Raw genomic sequence first — 22,943 nt, 5'->3', positions numbered from 1 at the left:
AAACAGTTATCCAGGAGATTAAAAACTCTAATGAAAGTATTTGCAGCAGAATGAATGACTGTGAAGATAGAATTTCAGATCTAGAAGATAGGACTATAGTCAGTGACCATGAAAAGAGAAATCTCTTAAAAACAGTAAGAGATCATGAGAAATTGATCCAACAACTCCTAGATAATGCAAAGAAGAATGACATAAGACTGATAGGAATCCATGAAGTAGCAGGAGAAAGTGCAAGAGACTTAAAAAAAAAATCTGTTCACAGAATTAATGGCAAAAAACTTCCCAAACAGAGGGGGAAGAATTTCACATGCAGAAAAGTGAGGCACACAGGATTCCAATTAGCCATGATTAAAAAATAATCTACAACTAGATATATAATAGGCAAGATCCTGGAAACCCAACAAAAGAACAAAATATTGAAAGCAGTTAGAGAAAAGAAACAAATCTCATGCAAAGGAAAGCCCATCACAATCACAGCAGACTTTTCAACACAAATCCTCAGGTCAAGGAGAGCCTGGAGTGAGGTATTTCAAGCCCTAGGAAAAAAACCTCCAACCTAGACTGATGTATCCTGCCAAGCTTTCTTTTAACATGGCTGGGGAAATAAGATACTTCCATGACAAAGAACACATGAGAAACTTCGTGAATATCAAAACAGCACTACAAACCATTTTAAACAATATCCTAGAAAAAGACAATGAAGGTCACAAATCCATGAGGCCCAACAGAGCAAATCAATTAGGCAAAGCGAGAAACTAAAGGAAGAGGAGGAAAAATTAAAAAGAGGCAGCAACAGAACAATAACATGACAAGGATAAGTCAGTACATATCAGTTATAACCATCAATGTCAGTGGCCTCAATTCACCAATAAAGAGAAAGAGCATGGCAGAATGAATTAAGAAGCAAAATCCAACAATATGTTGTATATGAGAAACATACCTAGTTTAAAAAGAAACTCATAGACTGAAAATAAAAGGATGGAAAACAGTTCTCCATGTGATAGGAGCCCAGAAAAAAAGCAGCATTAGCTATCTTATTTGCAGACAAAGTAAATTTCAAGCCAAAACTGATTAAGAGAGACAACGAAGGTCACTACATACTTGTAAAGGGAACAATTCAAGAGGAAGAGATGACAATCATAAATATATATGCACCAAATATTAATGCCCCCAATTATATAAAACAAATATTAAGGAACATGAAAAATCAAATAAGCACTAATACAATTGTAGTGGGCAACATAAATACCCCACTATTACAAATACACAGATCATCTAGACAGAAAATCAACAACAAACTGCTAGAACTGAACCAAGCTTTTGGATAAATGGATTTAATAGATGTCTACAGAGTGTTCCACTCTACAAAATCAGAATATACATTCTTTTCAGCTACACATGGGTCATTCTCCAAAACAGACCACATACTAGATCATAGAACATGTTTAAATAAATCTAAAGGAATCAAACTTATCCCATGTATATTATCAGACCATAGTACAATTAAGCTGGGAATAAATAGCATAAGAAACTGTAAGAACTTCACAAACTCATGGAAATTGAACAACACTCTTCTGAATAATCAATGGGTCACAGAGGATATTAAAGAAGAAATTAGTCAGTTTTTACAAATAAATGATAATACCAATGCAACATACAGGAATCTGTGGGACACAATGAAAGCAGTTCTATGTGGAAAATTCATAGCAGTGAATGCCCACACTAGGAAAACAGAGAGAGCTCAAATAAACAACCTAATGATGAATCTTAGGCTCCTAGAAAAAGAGCAATTAAAAACCCAAAGCTTATACAAGGGAGGAAATTATAAAGATCAGATCAGAAATCAATGCAATGGAAACTAAGAGCAAAAAAATCAATGAATCAACAAGTTGGTTTTTTTTGAAAGAATAAATAAAATCAATAAACCCTTATCCAACCTTATCAAAAAAAAAAGGAAATAAAAGGCTCAGATCCATGCAATTAGGAATGAAAAAGGTGAAATTCCAACAGATTCAACAGAAATCCAGAGGAACATCAATACTTACTTCTACAACCTGTACTCTAATAAAATGGAAAACACAGAAGAAATGAACAGATTTCTTGATACTATGAATTAACAAAGTTGAATGAAGAAGATAAAAGAATTCTAAACACCCCAATTACAATCAGTGAAACTGAAAATGTAACTAAAAGTTTACCAGCTAAGAAAAACCCCCTGCTGAATTCTACAAGACATTTAGAGAAGAATTACTGCCACTAATCTTTAAACTTTTCAGTGAAATTGAAAGGAAGCAATACTTTTATATTCATTCCTGCAAGCATTACTTTGATTCCAAAACCAGGGAAAGACCCAATCAAAAAAGAGAACTACAGGCCAATCTCCTTAATGAACACAGATGCAAAAATCCTCAATAAGATACTGGCAAACAGAATACAGAGGATCATCAAGAAGATCATATACCCTAAGTAAGTTGGATTTATTCCAGGTATGAAAGGATGGTTCAACATATGTAAATCAATAAACGTAATACTCTATATTAACAGAGTCAAGGACATAAACCATATGATCCTTTCAATACATGCAGAATAAGCATTTGACAAAATACAATACCCATTCATGATATTTTTAAAAACCTGCAGAAAATTGGAATAGATGGTCTTTATCTCAACTTGATAAAGGCTGTCTATGCAAAACCAATAGCCAACATCTTATTAAATGGCCAAAAACTGAAAACCTTCACCCTAAAATCAGGAACAAGACAAGAATGCCCACTATCACCACCCCTGTTCAATATAGTTCTGGAAACATTAGCCACAGCAATTAGAAAAGAGAAAGATTAAAGCAATAAAGATAGGAAAGGAAGAAGTTAAACTGTCACTATTTGCTGATGATATGATACTCTACATAGAAGACCCAAAACGCCTTGCCAAAAGACTTCTAGACTTAATTGGCACTTTCAGCAGAGTAGCTGGATACAAGGTCAACATTCAAAAATCAGTAGCCTTCTTGTACAAAAATAATAGACTCATTGACAGTGAAATTAGGTAAATGATTCCTTTTACAATAGCACTCAAAAAATGAAGTATCTAGGAATCAATCTAATGAAGGAAGCAAAAGACCTCTACACTAAAATCTATAGCACCCTGAAGAAAGAGATCAAAGAAGATATAAGAAAATGGAAAGATATCCCCTGATCCATGGTACGAAGAATGAACATAGTGAAAATGGCCATACTTCCAAAATTGCTATAAAGATTCAATGCAATCCTGATTGAAATTCCAACAGTATATTTCACAGAACTAGAGAAAATAATCCAAAAATTCATTTGGAACTAGAAGAGACCTAGAATATCAAAAGCAATTCTAGGCAACAGAGACATGATGAGGGGTATCAGAATCCCCAACTTAAAACTATACTACAAAGCCACGGTGATAAAAATAGCATGATACTGACAAACAAAAAGACCCAAGGATCGGTGCAATAGATCAGAAGATACAGAAACAACTCCAGGTACTCAGCTACCTCATCTTTGACAAAGGATCCAACCATCCTCAGTGGAGGAAAGATAGCCTCTTTAATAAATGGTGTTGGAAAAACTGGATTTCAACCTGCCAAAGATTAAAACTAGATCCTTATCTTTCACCATGCACTAAATCAAAATCCAAGTGGATTAAAGATCTAAATATTAAAACAGAAACACTAAACTTGATGGAAGATAAGTTAGGCAGAACTCTTGAAGACATTGGCATAGGAGAGAACTTTATGAACAAATTCTGAGTTGCATGGGAGCTAGCACAAAGAATCAACAACTGGGATCTCATTAAAAGTTTCTGCACTGCAAAAGAAACCACCAACAGAGCTAAGAGACAACCTACAATGTGGGAAAAAATTTTACCAGCTGCTCCTCAGAAAAAGGACTGTTATCTATAATATATAAAGAACTCAAAAAAATCAGGCTCCCCAAATATAAAGACCTGATTCAAAAATGCGCATCTGAAATGAACAGACATTTTTTTCAAAATAAAAGCAGCAAATAAATATATGAAAATATGTTCCACATCACTGGTCATTTGAGAGATGCAAATGAAAACAACACTGAAATTCTACCCCACCCCACAAAGAATGGCTGTTATCAAGAAATCAACCAATAACAAATGTTGGAGAAGTTGTGAGGAGAAAGGAACACTTCTCCATTGTTGGTGCGAGTGCAGAATGGTGCAACCACTCTGGAAATCAATATGGCGATACCTCATAGAACTAGGAGTAGAGGTTCCATTTGACCCAGCTATGTCTTTGCTGGGTATCTTTCCAAAAGAATTAAAAGAATCATACTACAGTGATACATGGGCACCCATGTTTATAGTGGCACATTTTGTAATAGCTAAAACTTGTACACAGCCCAATTGCACATCACGTGGAGACTGGATAAAGAAGATGTGGTTTTTCTATAAAATGGAGTACTAGTCAGACATAAAAAATGAGAAACTAGTGTTGTTCATAAGATAATAGTTGCATAATCCATAGTTTCTCTGGTGTGAAAAACTAAAAGTGTAAATAAGATCCAAATTGTATAACTGATAATGTGAATTAGAAAGAAAAGCACTAAAGGCGTAGGGGAAGTGGGAAGGGTAGGGGAAAGGAAATAAGGGAAAAGAAAAAATATGAGAAAAGGAAAAATTGGAAACAAAGTCTTTGTAAAGAGGGGAGGGTGGACAGGGTGAAGGGAGGGTAGAGGTTATGGGGAAGAAGTGAGAACCAAGACCTGTCATGTAAAGGTACAAGATCCCAATGATGAATGTAACTGTACTGTATACCTAAAAAGTATCAATAAACTCAATGAGAAAAGGAAATAAATAAAATAAAATTTAAAAATAAAAATCAAGGGATAGAAAACAATATTTTCATACACCAAGACCCTGAAAGCAAGCAGGGGACTACAATCTTATTCTCTAAGTAGAATTCAAGCTAAGACTGATCAGAAGTGGCAAAGAAAGTCACTACATATTAGGTATTGGGACAATTTAACAGGATGATAACAATTATAAATATTTATACACCAAATACGAAGTACCCAACTTCATAAAATGAACACTGATGGACACAAAGATCAAATAAACACAAACACAGTCATAGAAGGGACCTCAACACAGCGCTTTTACAAATAGATCAACTAGACAAAAAAATCAACAAGTCAGAACTGAGCCATACCTTCAAACAAATGGATTTAATAGATTTAATCCACAGAGTGTTCTACCATACTACAATAGAATATACATTTTTCTCAGCAGCACATAGAACTTCTCCAAAATAGGCCACATACTATCTCATAAAGCTTGCAAAATTCAAAAGAATTTTAAAAATCATCCTATGTATACTGTCAAATCATAGTGTACTAAAACTAGAAATCAATCATGAAAAAGGAACCACAGAAATTTTACAGACATCTCATTGTTAAATACTACACTTCTGAATAATGAATAGCTTGCAGTAAAAAAATCAAGGAAGAAATTAAACAATTTCTAGAATTAAAAGATAATGCCAGTACAACATACTAAAACTTAAAGGACCCTGTGAAAGAAGTCCTCAGAGTGAAATTAATATTCTGAACACTCACATTAGGAAAACAGCAAGCTCAAATAAATAAACTAATGATATACCTCAAGGTCCTAGAAAAACAAGACTCATCCAAATCCAAAGCTAGTATAGAATTTATAAAGATCAGAGGAAAAATTAATGAAATTGAGACAAAAAAATACAAAGAATCAATGAACTGAGTATTGAAAGAATAAACAAATTCTTAGCCAAACTTATCAAAAGAAGGAAAGACCCATATCCATGCAATTAGAAACTCCCCAAATCTAGAAGAGCATTAGTAACTACTATGAAAAATTATACTCCATATCACAGAATATAGAAGAAATGGACAGATTCCTAGAAACATAAATTACCAAAAGTGAACTAAGAAGGTATAAAAACTCTAAACAATTTGATACCCAAAAACAGGCAATGAAATTGGCCAGTAAATTTAAAAACTTACACTTAAGAAAAGCCCAGTGTCCAATCTGCCATGGGCCAACCCCAAAGATGGCCCTTTCTCCTTCGTAGATTAGACCCTGGATGGCACAGCCCAGGGGGACAGTTTACCTGGTATCCTTCCCTGTTCCCTTCCTGCACATGCTCTGATCATGAAATAATCACACTAAGTTCTGCCCAGGCCACGTAGGCCATGGAGCACTATTTGCCCGCCTTCTCTCCCTCTTTGTCTTCCACTATCAATAAAGAGCGTGGGGTGCTCCAGGCAGCCATTAGCTCCCAACAAATTATAGGTCCCCATTTTTAAGCATGATCTTAGTATGTGTCCTTCTTTCTTGGTTTTTTCCTCTTTTCTTCATCTCCCACCACTCTCCCCGGCTTTGGACTCTATGCTGTATGGGTTGCAGCACCAATTAATTTAACACTGAATTCTACAGGAACTTCAAGGAATATATAATATCATTACTCCTCAAAATCTTTAGTAAAATTGAAAGGACAAGATACCACTAAACTGATTCCTAAAAACTAGAATTACCTGATTACAAAATCAGACAAGGATCCAACCCAAAAAGAAGACAACAGGCCAATCTCTTTAATTAACATAGATGTGGGTATCAATGTAATAAATCATCAAAAGTATCACACATCATGACCAAGCAGGATTCACCCCAGGGATGCAGAGATGTTTCAGCATATGCAAATTAACAAAGTAATACATCACATAAAGAGAAGCAAGGACAAAACTCACAGGATATCTCAACAGATGTAGAAAAAGTCTAACGTTCACTCATGATAAAAAAAAAAATGACAAACATAGGCACAGAAGAACCTTATCTCAATTTGACATTTATGATAAACCAATCACCAACATCACAGTAAGTGGGTAAAAGCTGAAAACTTTCCCTCTAAAATCAGAAAGAAGTCAAGGATAGCCACTATTATCATGGTTGTTCAAATTTAGTACTCAAAACATTAGTCAAAGCAATCAGTCAAGACAAAGAATAAAAGGCACATGTATAGGAAAGGAAAAAGTCAAATTATCTTTGCTTGTAGATAACATGATCCTTTACATGGAAGATCCAAGAAATTCCATCAAAAGAGTTGTATACTTAATAACCTAATTCAGTAGCATAGCAGGATATAAAGTCAACACTCAAAGATCAACAGCATTCCTATACTCTAATAATGAACTCAACAAGAAAAAAATTAAGAAAACCATACTTTTCACAACAGCATAAGAAAAAATAAATACTTCAGAATTAACCTAACCAAGGAAGTGAAATACCTCTACAGTAAAAACTGTGGTACTCTGCAAAAGAGACCAAAGAGGCTATCAGAAAATATGTAAATCCCCTTTTCCCATATAGTAAGAACAAATACTGTCAATATAACCACATTTTCAAAGCATACCAATCAAAATACTAATAGCATTCCCCACAAAATTATAGAAAATAACTCCAAAATTCATATGGAACTAGAAAATACACAGAATAGCAAAAGCAATCCTGGGCAGAAGGCATCACAATTCTAGATTTCAAATTATGTTACAAAGCTAGCATGATAAAAAAACAGCATGGTATTTGCATAAAAACAGACGTGTAGATCAATGAAACATAATAGGGAACCAAAAATACATTCACATTCAGCCACCTGTTCTATAACAAAGGGGCCAAAAACATACACTGGAGTACAGTCAGCCTGTTTAGCAATTGAGGCTGCCAAAACTGGCTGTCCATGTGCAGCAGGCTGAATCTATACCAATATTTCTCACCATGTACTAAACTAAATCAAAATGGATCAAAGATCTAAATATTAAAACAGAAACAATCTACTGGAAGATAAAATAGGGAACATTCTTGAAGCCATAAATCTTGAGGCTAGGACTTTGAACAGAACTCAATTTTCCAACAAAACATCAATAATCAATAAATGGGATTATAGCAAATTAAGAAACTTCTACACAGGAAAAAAAAAAAACCCCAACAGAGTGAAGAGGCAACCTACAGAATGGGAAAAAAAATTTATAGCTACTCCTCTGACAGAATTTATAAAGAATTCAAAAAAGTCAGACCATCTAAAATAAAAGACCCAATCAAAAAATGGTCGATTGAAATGAAGACAGTACTCAGAAGTATAAACAGCCAATAAACACATGAAAAAATGTCCACTTTTCTTGCTGTTAAAGAAACACAAATCAAATCAATACCTTGATTCCACGTTATTTCAGAAAGAATGGCTATCATGCAAAATCAAGCAACAAATGCTGATGGAGCTGTGAGGGGAAATGCGCCCTTCTACATTCCTGATGGGAAGGTAAACAGCACAGCCACTGTGGAAAGCAGTATGGAGATTCCTCAAAAAACTAACTCTAGAACTTCCATTCCACCCAGCTTTTAGGCATCTTCCCAAAAGAATTAAAGACATAGCCGTATACTTCATAATAGCTAGCCCTTGAAAGTGGCCTGTATGTCCATCAACAAATTAATTGATAAAGAAAAATACATTTCTACACAATGGAGTACTGCCTTGCCATAAAGAAGGATAAATGTGAGTCATCTGTAGGAAAATGGATGCAGCTGGAGACCATATATTAAGTGAAATAAATCAGACACACAAACTTAAATATTACTTGACTTCTAAGAGAAATCCAAAGTATAAATAATTTTTTTAAAAAACTACAGATAGACAACTGGAAATAGGGAGATAGACCCTTTGCATATGGGAAGGGGATTTAGATATGGTGCAAGGTGGTAGGGAGGAGAGGGGAAGGGGAATAAAAAGTATTAACATATGTTCAGTACATGTACCTACTCCTTAAAATGAATGCAAGAATTATATACTCAAAACATGTACTAATAAAAATTATTTGCCCTCTAAATGCTAATTACCTAATATTGAAGACAGATCTGTAAACAGTAAATAATGGTAGAAACAGAGACAAAGGACTACTGAATCCTGCCTTGCAAATAGAAGCAGGTACAAGAGAAGGCTTCCCAGAGCAGGTGGGATATGAGTTGAGTCTGGTGTACCATGTGAGGTGTAGAGAAGATAATGCTGGAGAATGGGTTCCCGGCAAAGGCAAGGAATAGGAAGAGATCCTGGTATGTTCAGAGCTGTATGTATGGTTAGAGACTGGAGCAATGGTCCTGCAAGAGTCCCTGGCCAAGAGCATCTCCATAACCTGCAAATTTGATAGAAATGCAAATGTTAAACACTCCCCCCTCCCCACCCCCACACACACACAACCAACTGAAAGAGAAACTCTGGGGATGACCCAATAGTTTATGCCTAACAATCCCTCGCAGCAATTCTGACACTTGCTACAGTCTGAGATTCTCTGGCCTAGAGAGAGTATGTAAGGAGGAATAAGGCTCAACAGGGAAGGAACAGCCAGTCGCATCCACCTATTTTTCTTTTAGCTGGAAAGCATATAGGAAACATTTCAAGATACATAAAATCAACAGCACAAGGATGGTAAAAATTTTCTGCATTCATCTTTTCAGGTTACTTCTCTCCAACACTTTGTTAATTAGGTGCAACAGTACCTGCTAATGTAAGCAAAAACCAGGGTGGTTTGGATGGCCTTTTGTGGTCAGAAACAGAGTTTTCATTTCTCATCTGAAGGGCACTACTGCCTTCGTCCCTGAGAATTTGTCTCACAGTGATAAGCTTGGACCTGAGCCTACTGCTGATGTAACCTCATAATCTCTTTGGAAAGAGCTCCTAGTTATCAATATCTCATTTAAAATAATCTAGAAAACTGTCAACCCAGACCATTTCTTATGGCCTTTTACTTAATAGAGAAAGCAACAAAATGTCTAAAAACTAATGTTTATATTCCTTACTACATAAAGGGGGAAAGCCTCACCATAATCAGTGATACCTTGAGAGCCAGACTACTGGCTATTTACCCATGTAAAAATAATGGCAAATAGTGGAGATAAAAATGGGTCTTTAGTTACAGGAAACTGTGTTCTCCAGCCCTGGGTCGACCTGAACGCCTGTCCCAGTTTAACAACCCACCCCACCACGCCCAACCCCAGGAAGGAGGAAACAGTAAAGTTCTGAGGGATCACAGGGTGATCGCTTGGGAATGGAGAATTAAGGAAGAATTTGTTGATACTCTACAAGTTTGGGCAGCTATTGTTTTCTTTAAAAGCGTTGTAATTCTGTATTTTAAAAAGCCACTTATTTGTGGTGCACAAAAACTTACATTGTGACAAATCTTTTTGTCAGGGAACAAATTTAAACTTTTTTAAAAATTCTACAAAGGTAACTGATGGGATTTTTAACAAACTCTTTAAGCCCTATTTCCAAGCTTCAATTCATTCTGGAGAAATAATCTACAGCTATGAGAAATGGACAAATGACTTCAGTTTATGTCATTTCTTTTTTTAATCTCATTTCTTACTAAACATCAAAGAAATCTTTTGGGAGGAAACTTTCTTATATAATGATTATGATCCAACTCAAACTTTAGAATGATTCACATGGTTTCATAAAAATACTCCTTACAGGGAAGGGAAATGAATGTATACTCCAAGCAACAAGAAAAGAAAATTTGGAGTTCAAAATATGTTTCAAGTCTTTTACTTCGTCTTCAAAGTTCAGGTGAGTTTTAAATTATAATATCTTCTAAATCATGTTTGTTTGATCATTTTAAAAAGCTTTAGGTCTTATCTACTGTGATACTGTGACATAATAAGAAATACATATTTGGTCTCTGCTTCTGTCTGGTTCCTGCCACACAGCTCATAAAACCCCAGGAATCTTCAAAGTGAAGTTATCTTTTTGTGTTAATAAGATGACTGTGGTTGGGAGCTCCAAAATAGTTTTAGACTAACAGCTGGCCACCAGAAGGGCCAAGACATAATTGGAGAGTTGAAACATCGTCTCTATCCAACCATCTCTGGAGGAGCTAAAGGCTGCAGAGTGAGTTGATCACACCTATGTAATGGAGAGCTGAAAAAACACTAAAGGACAGGGTTCAGAGAGCTTCCAAACACAGAGGGAAGGGTGCCTGGAGCATGTATGGAAACTCTATACGTACTTGCCTTGGGCATTTCTTCTCTATGGCTGTTCATCTGTAGCCTTTGTAATGTCTTCTATGACACTGGTGACTAGGCATTTCCCTAGTTCTGTAAGCTATCCTACCAAATTAAACCAAGTAGAGGGTCTTAGGAAGCTCTGATTTATAGCTTGCTGCCAGTCAGAAGCACAGGTCATTGCCTGGGGCTTGCAACTGGCACCTGAAGTGGGGCATCATTTAGGACTCAGTTCTTCATCTGTGGGTCTGGCACTGTCTCTAGAGGGAGTCGGAATGGTTTTAAGTTGTGGTATACTCAGCTCATGTCCACTGCAGAATTGTTTGGTGTGGAGAGAAAAACCCCACGATCTAGTATTGGATGTGTTGTTGTGTTCAGTGAAAGTGGAGAGTAGAAAAGCCACAGGTTTTTTCTATTCTTAAAGAACTGATGCTTCTCATGTCATTAGATAATTTATCCCAGAGCCAGAGTCCCTTGGTACACTTATATCAGACTAGAAATTATCCAAATGCTACCAAATTGTTTCCTTGTCATGAAGACTCGCCTGTGTGGTGAAATAAAACTGGAATTCAAGAGACCCAGGTTAACAGATATATCATGTTGAGCTAATGAGATGCCAGCTATTGGAACCCAAATGGTGCAATTTTATTATAGTATTGTTGTATGTTGTAGTGTTTAAAAGAATGAATAGTATTATACAAACACTGTCCTGACACTGAAATGAGAAAAGTCAAAGGCAGCAGTCTTCTGGGAAGAAACAGATGCTGGGTACATCAACAGATTCCCCTTGATTCAAATTCACATAGTCCTGCCTACAAAATACCTTGCTATATTTTTTTACACTCATACAGGTAGCTTAGCATGAGTCATAAACTAAATGAATCACACTTTTCATATTACAATATCTACTTAATTATATCCGTACCTGCTCTGACTGGAAATAACTCAAGGGATACTGCTTTATTGTTCCTTTTCAGTTTTTATTTTTTATTAGTACATGTTTGTAACACATAATGATTATATGCTTCATGGGGAGTTGGGACATGTACATAACACATCTGAATTCTTTTTCACACCATACCTCTCCCCTCAACCCTCCCTCCATCTCTTGTTCCCCTTTCCGTTTGCAAAAGACCTATGTCCTTTTTTTCTTATTATCTATCTTTTATTTTGCCCTTTACTTATATGTTGGATTTCTCATATAAGAGCATCCATGTGATATTTAAGCATATGCATTTGATTTATTTCACTTAACATTATGGTCTCAAGGTGCATCCATTTTCCTACAGTGACTCAAATTTTTTTTCTTCTTACTTGTCACATTCCTTTCTCAGTACCAACACAGTGCTTAGCAGAGTTCTGATAGATATGTTTTGCTGAATGAATGAATATAATGCAAAGCAAAATACCTTGTCTTCTTGAATTAAAGATGTCAACATGGTATCTCTGTGACAGTACACAGCGATATAGGTTGGCGAACCTATGGCTCACATGTTGTTACTGAAAGCTCCAAAGGTTCACCATCACTGGTATAGAGGAATGACAGAGCAGCTCACACATGTAGACCTGAAGGCCTAAATATTTAATCACAGATATCCTAACAGAAATGGATATAATTCAGGGAAAATCTTTTATGTTCTACAGATTAACTTCTTATAAAAATTACTGTCACTACAAAATTATAATGGGGGTTTTCACTAGTTCTATCTCTTATATTTTTCAAATCTAAAAATAAAAATCACGTGTAGGGAAGGTGTGATGTGTAGGGGAAGAACAAAAAGGGAAAAGAAAAAAATGTGAGAGAATGAAAAGATGAAAATAAAGTGTTTGTAGATGGGGAGGGGAGGAGGGGGTGAAGGGAGGGCAGAGGTAAGGGGAAAAAATGAGAATCAAGACTTGCCATGTAAAGGTACATGATCCCAACAATGAATGTAACTGTACTGTATCCCTAAATATACATATTGAAGATATACTCCTAAGTGAAATAAATAAGTCACACATGTGTAAATACCAAATAGTTTCCCTGGTGTGAATATTCTGCAACAATGCATAAGATTCTAATAAGATTACTGACATTTAGAAATTTGAAGAAAGGAGCTAAAGGTGTAGGGAAGGTGTGATGTGTAGGGGAAGAACAAAAAGGGAAAAGAAAAAAATGTGAGAGAATGAAAAGATGAAAATAAAGTGTTTGTAGATGGGGAGGGGAGGAGGGGGTGAAGGGAGGGCAGAGGTAAGGGGAAAAAATGAGAATCAAGACTTGCCATGTAAAGGTACATGATCCCAACAATGAATGTAACTGTACTGTATCCCTAAAATGTACCAATAAACTCAATAAAATTAAAAAAAAAATCACATTTGAGAGTTAAATGACTTGGAAAGCATGGGATTTACAGGAAAGATTAGCTTGACCCAGGAGGCCCAATTCACCCCCTTTTAGCAGTCAATTTTCAGATGTTCACTGTGATTCCCCTTTTGTATGGGAACTTTGTATGATTCCCTTTTTATATGTCCCTAAATGTAGTACATGACTCTAATTTTCCCTATAGCTCATTAGTCTGGACTCTGAATTTACCTATAGCTAGTAGAGATCTGACATTTTAGGCCAACTTGATTCTTTCTGTTATGAATTCAACACCCAGAAGTAAATATTGTGGCAGCTAAGTTATGGTAATGACAGCATCTTCAAAGAAAACCTACCCCTCAGTCTCCCACTACTGACCCCTAGATCTTCCCCTGAGCCTGTCTTTTCTGGAACCTGTTTCTTAGCTTTTGTTAAGTATCTTTAACATCCTTCTAATCAGTCCTTAAGTTGTGCTTAAGTAGCCAGGCAGTTTCTATTTCTTGAAATTAAAACTTGTAACTATATCAGCATAGATTGTAGCTTCTCAGTCACTTACTCCGGACAATCAGCCTGGTGAAGGCTGAGGTGAAGAGGTTTCCTCCTATGTACCTGGCCGAATACACTCCAGCATCCTGGGGCTGAGCATGCGGCAGGCGCACTTCTAAAATATCAGGTACCTCATGCCGGGGCACTGAATGAATGAAGGAACCTGGTGAGAGGCAAGAGTGGAAAACAACAGGTTTAAACATTCTGATTTCCTTGTTTGTTTTCACAAATAAATCACCTCACATTTTACTGAAAACTTCTTTCTCTGTGACAGGTTTGGAATGCATTACCCGAGTCCCCTGGTTAATAGGAGAAGGTATATGAATAAAGTCTAACATTCTCCCAACTACATTTATTTCTAAATTCCTTTATTTTATATAACAATCTACAGAAGAACAGAATTTGGGACACCTCTTATGATAGGCTTTTATTATAAGTGCATATAATGTATACATTCACAAATGCATAGTGTGTTTGAATTCCTTCTTTGATTTACTTAAGTAATCAAACACATTGCCTAAGAAGGCTCCTATCTGAAACAATTTCATAAGCTTGCATCGTAGCAGCTGTATTTCAAACGTCTTCCCCTGAAACTCTAATTAATGATCTAATATGTTAAGTGTTCTCTGATGTCTCACACCATGGCACAGAAAGGAAATAGAACATATACTCACCATTTTTGTAAATCACCGCGTCCTCTTCTTTAATTACCACCTTTTTGAAAGATATAATCACATTATCTCCCTTGTCCACCGTCATCGTTAAAGTAGCTGGCAGGAAGGAAGCTTTTAAAAGAGACAACAAACACCAAAAATGATGTCACACATTTTCCTCAGGAGCAATTTAATATTGAGCATCAAAAGATGAGACCCGGCACTTTCCAAGTGTCAGCTGCTTTTTATGATATCAAAGATAATGGTGCTAATAAGATTTTTTTTCTTTCTTAAGGTTCTATAGTCTATTAAAAATCTGATGAAAGGTATGGTCATTTTCTCTTTAAGATATAAATATATGCACCCATTATAATATACACTATTTCTATGCAGATGATTGAGGAGGTGAGAACATTGTGTTGTTCAACATCTACGATCAAAATAAATCCTGATAATTAACTATGTGCCATCCTTCTCTGATCTCTACCAAGTTTGCTCAAAGTACAAAAGAACATGAATGCAATATGAGTTTCTTCAAAGTGAAAAAGAGAAGAACGTTTGTCCTTTCGTGCGGAGATTACTGTTGCTCAAAATCATTCTACTTGCTTTAGAGCCCCAAGTACTTCCCAAATAGTATGAGCACAGTGCTGGACTTATCAATGGTATAAAGCCTGGAATACTGAAGAAAAAAGATAACGAAGGAACCTAGCGTCTTACCTTTTACCCTTTCATTACATGGTATGAACTGATATAGTTGTGGGAATGGACAGAGGGGGGAGGAGATAGGGAGTTACCCTACGTTTATTAGGATTTTTAGGTTACAGGTCAAGGTGCTGACAACTGCTGTTTCTATGTCAGACTTGGAATACAACACTATCCTGGTTTACTGGAGAAAAATCTAACATTCTCCCAGTTACATCCGTTTCTGAATTCCTTTATATCCCAGTCTGAAAAGAAACTCTCTGTGGAATGAGAAAAGATAGACTTTGGGCTTTTTAAAGTTAAGTCTATGTTAAAATACAAGAGTCATCACTAAAAGTAGTAAAATATAAACAAAATTTAAAATATAATATTTAATAGTAAAAACATACTACTTAAAGAAAAACAAGATATGTAACTTCCCTAAACGCAAAGAGAAAGATAGCATGGAAATAAGCAAAACGCTAAACTAAGAACAAATAAGGTCACAGAAAAATCATAACATGACATAAAAGGGGAAGGGGAATGGGGGAGGGGAGGGGAACAGAAAGAAGGGAATGGAATTGATATGAGAAAGTGAAAAAATAGAAGCAAAGTCTTTTTGGGTTGAAGGGAGGGCAGGGGAATGGGAAAAAATAAAAACCAAGATGGATTATGTAAAGATGCAAATTTCCAAAGATGAATGTCATTATACGGTACACCTTAAATTACCAAGAAAATTAATTTTTTTTAAAAGTTTCGTGCTGAGAACCTTGTGGTGGATTTGAGGATCCTTTGCCTTTGCTCTCAGTTCATCATCTGTGGCTTTCAGACTGGAGCTTGAGGTGACCCCGTGCTGTGCGCATCACGGCTTCAGCGGCTGCCCTGTGAGGGTGATGCCTCTGAACCACACCCAGAAGGCCTCAGCTTTCGGCCTGTCTGCTTGTTTTCCTCTGCTGTGCAGCTCCTCCTCACACTGACAGGTGCTCCATTCACCATCCTACCGTGTGAAATTCTACTCTCTGCAGTGGGCTGCTGGGCTCTTGTGAGAATGTTTTCTGGCCATTTCGTGCCATAGTTCTTTTCTCTGTGGTTTGTTTATATTTGCTGCCCTCTTGTGCAATGATTGTTCAGTTGACCATGAGACTTCCCACTCAGCATTGTATTCTGAAAAGGAACTGAGGTTCTTCAGTTCCTCAGCTCCAGGGTAGCCCCTCCAACTCTGTCACTCTTCGTTATTTCAGACATTGTATCTTTTAAACCTCCCTGTTTTCTTAGGGGCACCACCACACCAGAGTTCTACTGCTTTCCAGCCTGTTACCTCCTGCATTCTCATCTCTAGGCTGATATCCTCTGCTGAGTAGTAATGAAGGATATCTAACCTTCACGTTCTACTCTGGGCTTCCCGATGACACAGGGGCCAGGTTTGTACTCAGTACACATATATCCATGTCCTGTGGCTTGACTGTATCATAAAAACAATAATCACATTTTAAGTGTTTACTATGTACCAAGCACTTCATACAAATTTAATTTTCCTAATACCTCTATGAGGTATATACCATCATTATCCTAATTTTACAAATGAGGAAACTAAAAGGTGCAGGGAGAGTTTAAGCAACCTGTTCAAGATCACACAGCAACTACCTGGGAAAGCCAGGATCTAAGTCAGAGAGCCTAGCTCTGGGTTGTATAATGTTAGCTCTCAAAGGGCTTAGATTATGTAACATTAGCACCCAAAACGTTATTAAATTAGATTATGTAATGCTAGCACGCAAAATCCTTTAAAGTCCAAGCACTACATTTTGTAAGTGAGATTACTGAGGCCTAAATTAGAAGATTATTTGATTAAAATCATCTGGATGGCCTAAGAACTTAAGAACACAATCTACTTATTCCTTGAAGAATAGAGAAAAAAGTAAATGGCTCTAAGAGCTATAAACAAAGATGCTTCTCACGAATAAAAAATGTAGTTTTGTGGCCATTATTATTTTGTATAATTTTCACAAAAGCCTAGTGACAGGATATTCAGTTTGTTTGCATGGGAGATGGAATTAGGCGTGACTGTGGCTCTTACCTAAGGCCTCCTGTCAGTGACTGAGAAAGGAAGTTGAGACACAGCCTCAAGCCTGCCCTGCTCATCAGTAACATCAGCTCTCCACACTTTCCTTTTCCAGATCTGCATCCTTAGCCACTCGTGTCCAAGTCTCAAGTCTTCTCCCTTCCTTTCTACTCCTCTCCTATATGCCTCACCAGGCCCTGCTCACTCATCAGTCTCCACGCAGATGTCTCAAAGAGCCTTACTCGGCCCCTACTCTCCAGGTAAGGTCTCATAGCCACTCTCCAGATACCCTTCCCTTCCTGGCGCAGCCTTGCACACGGTACATGTCCTCTCCCAGAATAAACAGTCCATGAGGGAAGAACCTCCCTTTGAAAGGCACGACAGGGCAGTGGTTAGAGCCAGGGCTTTGGGATCAGCCCCAAGTTCACTTTCCAGATCCAGCACTTACTAGCTAGTGAATGCGCTAAGTTACACAGTGATGGGCCTCATCTAGTAATGAGGTCTCGGTAGTCTCCATCTGACGCACAAAAGTTGGTAGACCAAATTTAATGCAATATATATGAAGCTGCCAAAGGAATGTCAGGAACATCATAAATACTCAAGAAATGTTAATATTATTGCATCCCCAATATATGGCACAAATGGAAGCTTAGGAACAATTGTGGGGAAAAAGAATGAATCTCATTTCAAAATTTCTTAGTTTCTTTATGCTTTTAATACGTTTGCTTGAGTTATTTAGATACAGGTGGCTCCCCTCTCTCAACTTGGCAAGTCATTTTAGTTTGATGTTCCTAATGCCAACCTATTTCTCAAATAAAAACAGGAAGAAAAAACTATGTTTCTTCTGACAGATCATTCTGAAACAGATTTTTGGATCTGACAATATTTCAAACTTTATAACTCCCTAGCTACTCATGAAATCACCAGTGAGGTTTGAATAAACTGCTGCTGACTGTTTTGGATAATACCATTGATAAAAAGAGTTTGGCTATTCAGGCTATGCGAGCCAATTTAAGATGTGTTTTGGCACATCTCAAGTGGACTTTCCATTCCCTCCCCAGTTATACTAGTCAGCAGCAAGCAGGAATATACTGCTGTTCATCCTATCCTGCTATGTGGCTGGGCAGGCATGGCTAAGCTCCAATGATGTTACTAAGGGATTGATAATTGCACAAAGACATAGTTGTGGATGTTTTTCTGATTTACCATAATGGATGTCACTTTCTCCATACCATAATTCCCCCTATGGTCAATGAGAAAAGAGAACTAGTTTGTCAGTCTAAGATGCTGCTGTTGTTAAAATACGGGGGAAAACATGCTATTTTTCTTTTTTGTATAAACCTCTACAATTATTTTAATATGTGATCTTTTAAAATTCTCCAATTAGGTAAGGATATTCATAGTGCCTCTAAATTACTACTTCAAGACACTATAATAATGGTAGTTCATGAACATAATAGTAGTTGTTGGCTCACTATCTGTGAACAAGATAATGTTAGTAATCTGTAAGTGCTTCATTTGATGTTTGAATGTATGTGATAAAATCTTGATTCCCATTCTTTCTCAAGCGAGGAAAACCTATGATTTCAATTACGTAAGTAACTTGCCCTGAGCCATACCACTCAGTGTAAAGCAAGGCTCTAACCTGCGTCTGGCTGAGTTCCGCTCCCAGGTCTACTCAGGTTACTTTTGAACATTTCAGATAGAATTATTGTAGCTTATAAAACATTGCTCAAAATCAGAGTGAACTGTTAACACTGAGAATGATATGCCAAGTGCAATGCAGGCACTAATGGAAGATCATCAAATTCCATTTACAAACTATTAGTATTAATATGTGTCTTTACTGTGCAATATCCCACTTTATACAAGCTTTTAAGAGCACATCTGTATAAATGATGGCATGTATGGGAACTGGCTTCATACATATTATTTAAAACAACAGAATTTTTACGTATTATCCTCATTTCATAAACAGTAATAAATGGAACAAATCAAAGCTAAATAAGGCTACACAGCAGGTGAGCAGTGGAGAAAAAAATTCAAACTTAGGTAAGTATGAATCTAAAAGCTGCCCTGCCTCCACTTACCGCTCACTACTCTCCCTTGCCTCCACTGCCTGAATTTAAGATCTTTACCTGGGATCGAACTCAGGACCTTGTGCTTGTGAGGCAGGCAGCAAAACCACTGAGCTAAATCCCTGGCAGTACCTGTGGTGACTTAGCTCTCTGTTTGGAGGGGTTGTCATAGCTGTTTTGTTACCAATGTCCGGTTCGATATGCTCCACATTTAATAATTTACAGATTGCCAAAGACAATCTGAGTTCAGCCACAGTAAGGTGATGGCACATCACACTTCATTCCTGTGAAAGCTCTGGGCTGCCAATCCAAAGGTGTCTGCATTTGGAATGTGAAAACTCAGCAGCACATTATTCCTTACCCGAGTCAAACCCAAATGACACGTGAAAGATAATAGCACGCTCTTGCAGCCATGATAGCTTTGGCACACTTCACATCCCCTTGTTCCGCCTCTCTTTCCTCACTGGAGAGCTGAATTCCTGGGAATTTCTGTCGTGTCCTTTTCCCACCTGCCCACATGTCATTTAAAGGTAAACATTATAGTTCTGCTAGGAAAATTCTTTCCTTCATTTATAACGAACAGCTATCACTTTTGACGTTAAAATGAACTCTGTACACTTAAATCTTTTTACTTACTACCATTAGCAAATTTGAAGAAATGTTTTCAGGTGAGCCTCAAGCTTGCTCCTCAGAGTCTGGTCCACGATGTTACAGTGATGTCCTGTTCCCAGGGAATTTCACAGAAACACAGAATCTCAGATCTTTTCCTAACAACAACTCCACTGAGTCGGAGTCTGCATTTTAACAAGCCCCACAGGTGATTTATAAATATGTTCAACTTTGAGGAAAAAAACCTGCAGATTTATATAGAAACTGCCAAATCAGAAATGTGCATAGGTTTATTACTTACCTGGATCAGTTTTATAATTAAAATCTAACCTGTAAATAACTAAGCCCCCGTGATTATACAAAACTAATTTGAGAAAGACTCCTTTAATAACTTGGCATAGTAGCACCTACATGTTAGTCCCCATACTCTGGGAGGCTGAAGTGGGAAGATCCCAAATTGGAGCCTACCCTGGACACCTTAATGACTTAGGAAGACTATCTCTGAATGAGAAATGAAAAAGGGCTGGGATAAGCTCAGTGCAAAGGCCCTGGGTTCAATCATAATACCAAAAACAAAAAATACTTTATTTTAGGTATGAGCAGCCCAACAAAGGTGGCTAATCATAAAGGGCCAAAGTATTCCAGTGGGAACAAAATGGTAGCAGGCAGAGAATGCCCCATTTCTTCATCCCTCACTGTATCCTTGCTTTTTAGCCACTGAAGTTCATAATTACCTCTGGCTCTAACTCTGGTCTCAGCTATTTGACTTGGTTTAGGTGATAAAATGAGGTAATAATGTGTAAACAGCGAGATCATTCCCAAACATCCAGGAATTCTGAACCTTCTTCCCATCAAAACCACTGGAAGTCTACCTTCCTGCCCAGCCCCGGGAGCCTTAAAACCCAATCATTAAATAACACGTGCAACAATATCTTCTCCAACTGCCATCAGATTAGTGGAGTGGCTCAAAGATTTAGCTTGGGATCCAATTTTGGTTTGGAATAAAGGTTCCATCACATTACTGCCTTGTGGCATGGTAGCAAGAAGTAATCTCCCTTTAGAGGAGGCTCTCAAAATCCTTCAGAATTCTGGTGTTTTCTGACAGGGTCCTCACCTGCTAAAATTAAATCCTGGTCTCTCTCCCAGAAGGGTAGCCTTCAGAGAGTATCCCATTCCTTACCCCTCCTCAATTCCTGCTCTTTGTCACTTGTGGTAGCCTCTCTTACTCAGCCTCTCTGGCTCAGTTAGTTGACTTGAACTGGGCAATAAAATGAGGCATAACTGATAATGTGCAATTCTGAGTCTAGGTTTTAAAAGCCTCAGGTTTTCATTTGCTCTCTTGCCTTCTATACCATCTCCATGAGAACACACCTAGTTTAGCCTGATATAGGATAATAGATACATAGAACCGAGCCAAGTTTCCAAGCCAAGCCAGCCTGACAGGCCCACAGATACACAGTACCACATATGTAGGAAAATCCACCCAACATCAAATAGCCATCTAGTCAGTCCAGCTGACTTAAACATGCAAGCTGTAAATGCTTATTACGTGCCAGTGTGAATTGTGGTTGTGTTACAGGCATGGCCGTACCCATAGTTAACTGAGACACCAAGTAACCAACTAAAGTGAATTTCTGACAGATGTTTCTCTTTTAAAATTTTTTTCTACTATAATTTTTCTCTTGATAATGTTAACTTCTGTCAAAAACATTTAGGAACAAACAAAACAAAATAGCAAATGAGAAATCTCAAAATAGCCTGTATGATGTGGCAATGGAGAGTCGTTTTCACTGTTGTGATTTCTATATTACATGTATGTAGCATGGTCGTATCTTTGTTAAGTTTCGTGAAGCTGTTAGTAGAACATATCATATGCTCTGTTTACATCGTGAAGTAGGGACAGTATCTAGGGAAGGAACTGGACTAAGTGATCTCTTTTATTTCTAATATTGTCTGAAACAGAGACAGAGATGCTTAGAAAGAGATAGACACAGCCTGCACGCTCTACACTGAGGCAGTTCATGCAGAATCTGCAGAAAAAGCTACCAAAATGGTGTGCGCGCACCTGTTGGGGGGGCGGTGTTCACCTGGCCTAAGGAACCTTGCCGGATTCGGGGGCATATTACCTTGTTGACGCATTTTCATGGTCCGTATCCTTATTGCCTGTCCTCGAACTCGTCCTTCACAGAAATAAGCACCATTGATCTTACTAGCCTTTTCTCTCTTCCAAACGACTTTTTTAGCCCATTCTCTGGTCGTGTCTTGTGTAACTTCTAAGGGATCTTGGTGCTGGTTCATTAAGGCTTCAAAGTCTCTTCCTATGATGATGGGCTCATGAGGTTGCCATCCGGAGGCAATGCAGGTAAGAGATGTCTCAGCATCAGATACGAGAGGTAGGGAATTGATCAAGATCAAGTCCATAGCACCTTTCACTGTTCCTAAAGGAAAGAGAGCACAATACATAACAAATACTGCTAAACTGGTCTTATCCAAAACCTTGTGTGAAAATAGTTCTGTAAGCCGTCTCTCTAAAATACTCTTCTGATCATGCACCTATCTTCTCTTGAACAAGATTTAAAATGCTTTACCAAGACATCAAGACCTTTCATCACCTAAATCCCGTTAGTGTCCCCTGCCCCACTACACACCCTGTCTGCAATGGAACCCAAATCTGAACCCCAACCCCTAACTTCTAACTATAACCATGTCATTCCCCCAAAGGCATTGTGTACTACGTATCTATATGCCACACTGCCTGAGACATAGGTGGGCACTCAGTAAATGTTTGTTTAGCTGAGATAAATTAGTGACAATGGCACTGTCATTATTATTCACAATAATTATCATTATTGGTCATTATTTATTAATAGATGCTAGCATAGTACTACCAAAATAAA

The 22,943-nt window shown here is 37.5% G+C and overlaps 1 protein-coding gene across 2 annotated transcripts in view; it reads right to left on the bottom strand.

Annotated features, from left to right (window-relative positions):
- Tek (TEK receptor tyrosine kinase) overlaps positions 1-22,943 on the bottom strand; it is a 138,927-nt gene that overhangs the window by 73,344 nt on the left and 42,640 nt on the right. For both annotated transcript variants that reach the window (XM_010627018.3, XM_010627019.3), the window contains exons 2-4: positions 22,173-22,484; positions 14,641-14,751; positions 13,977-14,129 (exon numbers count right to left, since the gene is read on the bottom strand). In XM_010627018.3, the coding sequence (XP_010625320.1) occupies positions 13,977-14,129; positions 14,641-14,751; positions 22,173-22,484 (576 nt within the window). The remainder of the gene's footprint in view (positions 1-13,976; positions 14,130-14,640; positions 14,752-22,172; positions 22,485-22,943) is intronic.

Source organism: Fukomys damarensis, unplaced genomic scaffold (genome assembly GCF_012274545.1).
Source record: "Fukomys damarensis isolate Sample0158 unplaced genomic scaffold, DMR_v1.0_HiC HiC_scaffold_36, whole genome shotgun sequence".
Lineage (NCBI taxonomy): Eukaryota > Metazoa > Chordata > Mammalia > Rodentia > Bathyergidae > Fukomys > Fukomys damarensis.
This window is presented reverse-complemented; position numbering and strand designations above follow the sequence as displayed.